Raw genomic sequence first — 5,810 nt, 5'->3', positions numbered from 1 at the left:
CATAACAAAAGAAATCAACTTGAAACAGTATTTGCGATAGATTTTATCAATATATGAAAGCAAAAAAACTCTTACCAAAAAAGTAAAAGAAAAAAGAAAGCAAATAAGTAGTTGAACAGAAAGTCAATAGAAACTGAGGGCTCATTTGGTATACCGTACATGTGTTTAAATACATATTTTCAGTTTTTAAACAACATTACATGTATTTCTACACATTTTTCACCCATATATATTTCCGAAATACAAATAACGTTACCAAACGCCCTGAATCTTCTAAGGTCACAAAAGGAAAGGGTTCACACTGGGCCGTGATCTACTATCAGCCGTCGGATGCTCACAAATCACAATTTGAGAGAAAAAAGCACTATGGCTTGTCCATACTCTTTCTATAGTTCTATACCCACAATGAGAGGAAGGAAAACAATAACTGAGAGGCTTTCCGGAGAGGGGAGGAGGAGCGGCAAGGTATCATCATCTTTAAAAAAAATATATGGAGTATATTATTTTTTAAAAATTCATTAAAAATATTTTTTGACGTGTAAAATATTTTTTTTTGTAATTTTTTATTTAAAAATGTCACAACATTAAAAAAAAAATGCTAGATTATTAGTATTAAAAAGAGCCACAGCAGAAACCAATTGCAACTTCCTGGAGAAAAAAAAATAATAAAAAAATCCCCTTCATTTGTTCCTCCCTCCCTTTTCCCAAAGTTGTGGAATGCATAAGAAAAAAAAAATCCAATTACATTAAATCCCTCAAAGTGCAAACCCACATCATTCCATCAGTTTCTTCTTCATTCTTTCATCCTATTTCTAACCGACACTATCTTTGTCCATGATCCATTTTATGTACTGTATTCTTCTCAATGGACAAATGTTTTCCTGTCAAAATTGGTGAGCTTATAAACAAAAAAGTATATACTACTTTCTTAATTGAATTATACGGTGTATCATACTTTATCTACATATATTACTCTCTCCAATGCAAGGAAAAATGACCATTTTGTTATCGCCAGTTTGGATGGAGGGGGCAGCAAGGGGAGTAGTGCAGAGCTAGCCAAAAATTATAATCTGGCCATTAAGGAATTTGACAATAGGCCTAAGGCTATTATATATCTTACCTACGTTGTGCCTAAAGAAGAGAAGCCTCATGTCAAGGACTTAACCAAAGCACGTTATAGAGATTAAAGAAGATGCTAGCAAATTAAAGATCTATGAATTTGCTTGCAGAAAAACTTAACTGGAAGAATGCTTTGACATTCTAAAATCACTTCTAAACAAACATTTTTGTACACACAAATGCATCACATATTAAAATTTACTGTCAGAAAATAATTTAACAAGAAGGGCCACTTTTATCCTAATTCATCACAAAATTGGTCAGCAGGGCAGCGGTGGCATTAGTGTCCAAAAGCAGCTCAAGGACATGGCTTGCATTCTCTGACTAAAAAGCTTCCCTAAAGACAATTCCGTTCACAATAGCAGAATTGCAAAGATTGGCACCATAGACCCAATGAGATAGCCATGTAGCACACCCATTAGTAGTCACAATAAATTCAGCCTCCTTAACTGAACCCAACTTCAAAATTATCATAAGAATGGAATCAGCAATACTCTTCCTACACTATAATCATAATTTGGCTTTGAAGTGAATCAGTCAGGCAGAAAGTAGAAACAATAAGGCAGCTTAAAAACCAATCAAATTTTAGTACAATGGCAATGACCTCTAGATGAACTCCAAAAGCCTTTGCAGATTTAGCTTATTTGTCAGAACCCTAAACAGAACTGAAATACTCTGACCATAATTTTTTTTTAAAACAATGACTTTAAAATTTCCATGTACTCAATTACCCCACAGGAGTTAAAGCAATAGAAACACTAACAAAAGAAATCCCAAATGATCAAAACCAATCACCAATTAATCCAATCAAAATCTAAGTATTAACACGATCCAAGCTTTCTCTATATCCAAAACCCACATCCCAAAAACTCCATAAACAGAAAAATGTATCCCAAAAGTTTACAATCCAAGGAAAAAAAAGAAGAAACAAACACTTAAAAGCAATCATTACTAGGGGTTCAAGAGATAGTCCAATGGTAATGGCATGCTTTGTAGTGTCCCATGTAAGTTATTCAAATCCCACCTCTCCCTCCCCCACTATCTACCTAACCCAAAAAAGAAAAAGAAAAAAAGCAATCATTACTGATGGTCCTGAGGAGCTGCAGAGAATTTGGGCATATATGATGCTGCTGTTGTTATTGGATATCCTGTGGAATTCAGCATTTTTAGGGATTGGTTTTAAGGTTTTGGTTATGCCCCCAAAGTTGGTTTCATACAATAAATTATTTGGAGTGAGGGTTGTTGTCAAAGAATGCTAATAAGGAAATTTGTGAGAACTCAAAAGCTTAGGTGACAATAAGTGAACAAATCAACTAAAAGTCAAAAAAGCTTTCATTTTATTATATACATTTGTAATTTGTAAACCTAAAAAGTCTGCATATGACATAACTATCTTAAAAGAAGAAGAGAAGTAAGGGTGGAAGGTGTTGTTCTCAATCACAAGGAGACTTAACAGCAAAGAATTCTTCACTTCACTTAATGGAACCTAGACGAAAATATGTTCTATATTTTCATGCAACAGTAATTCCACTAGAATGTTTCATTTTAATTTACTCAGATTGGTAGATATTGAAATCAAACTTTACTTGATAGGTAAGGACTGATGATCAAAGTAACTCAAAATGAGAAATAGAATAGAAATATGGTCATGCTTGCCCATCTCCATTATCATTTATCATATACTTCTTTTCCATCCCAAAAGAAGCAAGCAGGAAATATAGAGACTCACTTCACTGATACATGGGTATTCATATGCTAGATTACAACAAAAGCAATATCAGGAATGCGAAAGAGGATTAGCAACAGAAAAAAAAAACGAAAGGTGAACTTTATGAAATATATACTTTTAACAGGTAGTTTAAAAATGATTTTCTTTGAGAAAAAAACTGATGTTTAAGCCATTTCTGTGTATTGACAAATCTAACAAACTCTAACAATACAAACATTGGAATTAAAGTGCAGGGGTAACTCCAAACAGTAATATACATTTCTTATCAAAATCAAAGTGCAAGGGGACACTCATACACAGTTTCAGTATGCTAGATTCCTCCTGAAAATGCTGAAAGATATTTCTTCAATGCAACACCTTATTATTATTCCTCCTATCTTTCAGAATTTACTTCAAAATAGAGAAGCATGCACCTACATGGATCATAACAAGGATAGGACTGAAAATATAATAAATTAACCAATCTAAGAGGTTATAGTTTTGCAGTGCCACTCTTTCCAATTCAGTACTCTCTAATGTACACATTTTGTTACCAAATCAGTTTGTCCCATCTATTAGAAATGAGTCATTACACATGATTTTAACCAGTCCAAGGATCTACTTCTAATGCTTACTAAAAAGGGGGGAAAAGGCAAGAAAGAAAACATACATATTATCACAAGCATATCTAAGAACTTGAAGAAAAGTGCATCCTTACAGAGAAGCAAAGGTGTTCAGTGTTCACAGTCATCCATTCCTCAAAGACTTTATGTCCTATCTTGTAGAAAGCCTTTGGTGCAAATCATCAGCCAATGCCTGCCTCAAGCTCTCCCCATGATAATAAAACGACTTCTCAGCGTCAAGCACCCTAGGTGAACCCCCAGTCTCATCTGGCTCCTTCCAAAGCTCTGGCTCCGGTTCCCTTGCAATCTGACACAAATTATGCAAAACGCAACAAGCAACAATTGTCTGTGGCGCATGATTAAGTCCCACATTCAAATCCTGAAGAATCTTCCATCTCCCCTTAAGCAACCCAATTGCATCAACCACAACAGACCGCCCCTTCATAAGCATTCCATCGAACAAGTTCTGAGCAGGAGTGCCCATCCCATTTGGTGAAAAGGGTGTGAGCACAAATGGCAGCAAAGGATAGCACCAATCACCAACCACATAAGGCCTCACATTGTGACCCCTCACATTGATAACTTTCTCCCACACAATATCCCCAGAAGTAAGCCTATTATACAAAAGACTATCCCTAAAATGCGCGGCCTCATCGGTCGCACCTGGCGCCTTTACACACACATCCCAGAAAATCTTCTTATGGTCAGCCACAACCTGGAGCTGAACCGAAGGAAACCCATATCGGCATTTGTAATGAGAAGCCAAATTAGGGTCACTGGGGAGACTATGAAGCTTGATATGACTCCCATCAATGGCTCCACACATGTTGGGAAGCGAGGTAAGCTCGTCGAAAGCTTGCGTTGTCTCAATCAAACGCCTACGACTGACTGGAATCTTAATAAACTCAGCGTAAAGCTTGGTGGCCAATAAACGAGTAACCATGTTGGTAATCTTCGAAATCAAGTACGGCTCAAGCGAGTAACGAGCGGCGAGGGTTTTAGCAGAGAAGCCATGGGAGAGGCGAGAGAGAACCATAGCAACAGCGTAATCAGAAGGGAGAGACAGGTTAGAGAGAGCGATATGGGGTTTGAGTTTCTCGACCACCGTGGTGAAAACTGGGTACGACAGCCCGTACAGTGACCTCCATTGCGCGTCGCGAATTGGGGCTTCGAGGGACCATATGGTTTCGGTGGAGAGAGCGCGAAAGGCAGAGACGGAGAAATCGGAATTTGGGTTTTGAGGAGAAGGGGTTTTCTTGGGGTTTAAGGAAGAGGCGGTGGTTTGGGATTTGGGTTTGGGGCGAGAGGAAGCGAGGAAAGAGAGGACAGAAGCGATGGTGAAGAAGAGGAGAGGGGCGGCGGAGGAGGAGGAGAGGAGGGAAGTTGGGGAAGGGGAGGCGGAGGAGGAGGAGGAGGTAGGGGATGCGGCGGAGGAAGTGGTGGTGGTGGTGGAAGAGGAAAGTGTGGAGGAGAGGAATGAGGTTGTTGGGTCTAGAGAGTTTTGGAGATGGAGTAGATTTGAAAGCATTAACAAGAACGAGTGATCCATGACAATTTTTTTTTTGGTTGTGTTTTTTGTGTTTTCTATTTTTGGAGAGGAACTATGATTTTGATTAGAAGTGCTGTGGTGGTTCTGTCTGTGTTGGTAGTGATTGTGAATCTGGTGATTGGAGGGAGTTTGTAGAGTCTATAGACAATGGAGTCATAGACTAGTCTAAACATTTCCGGTGGACCGGTTGTACCGGGAAAGGTAAAGCCATTTCCTTTTCTTCTTTTTTTTTCTTTTTTTTTTTTTGCAATATTTATTTTTTCACTTTTCTGGGTTTCCATTTTTAAATTGTAAAATAAAATATTCTTAATATCATAAATTGCTGACATTGCATTTCTAAAATGTCAAATAAAATTATTTAGTATTATTTTATAAGCCATGGTAACATCAAACTTGCCAACAATGCATTTTGTCTAACACTTAGAGTGTGTTTGTTTGAAGGTGAAATAAGGTGGATGGAAAACTTTAGAAAGAAAATGATAATGACACTTTTTTTTGGAGTGTGTTTGGTTGGATGGGAGAAAAGGAAAATAAATTGTAGGGTCTAAGTGTTTTCTCTCCGAGCTCACCAAAATATTTTCTGTCGAAAATGAATTTCCAAAAATTCTCTTCGAATTCACCTCTCCAACATGTTGGCTTTTTTTCTTTTTCTTTTTTTTCCTTTTAATTTTTTATTTCTATTACTCAATGTTATGAATACCGTTTTGCAACCCGTTTCGATTTGTCTATTGAAATGGAATATTTCGATACCGGTCAATTTCAGTTACTGTTTCAGAAACCATTTCAGTAATTCACTGTTTACATTTCAGTA

The 5,810-nt window shown here is 37.2% G+C and overlaps 1 protein-coding gene across 1 annotated transcript; it reads right to left on the bottom strand.

Annotated features, from left to right (window-relative positions):
- Positions 1 to 3,266: 3,266 nt before the first annotated feature.
- Positions 3,267 to 5,177, bottom strand: LOC115969084 (protein ALP1-like). Its single transcript, XM_031088647.1, has one exon. It carries the CDS (start codon positions 4,997 to 4,999, stop codon positions 3,602 to 3,604), a length of 1,398 nt encoding a protein of 465 aa, XP_030944507.1. The 5' UTR covers positions 5,000 to 5,177; the 3' UTR covers positions 3,267 to 3,601.
- Between the last annotated feature and the right edge of the window lie 633 nt (positions 5,178 to 5,810).

This window comes from Quercus lobata, chromosome 11 (assembly GCF_001633185.2).
Source record: "Quercus lobata isolate SW786 chromosome 11, ValleyOak3.0 Primary Assembly, whole genome shotgun sequence".
NCBI classification, from domain to species: domain Eukaryota; kingdom Viridiplantae; phylum Streptophyta; class Magnoliopsida; order Fagales; family Fagaceae; genus Quercus; species Quercus lobata.
This window is presented reverse-complemented; position numbering and strand designations above follow the sequence as displayed.

What these genes read in the sequence shown, in the direction of transcription:
- LOC115969084 (XM_031088647.1), bottom strand. Translation starts at nt 4,999, where the DNA reads ATGGATCACTCGTTCTTGTTAATGCTTTCAAATCTACTCCATCTCCAA.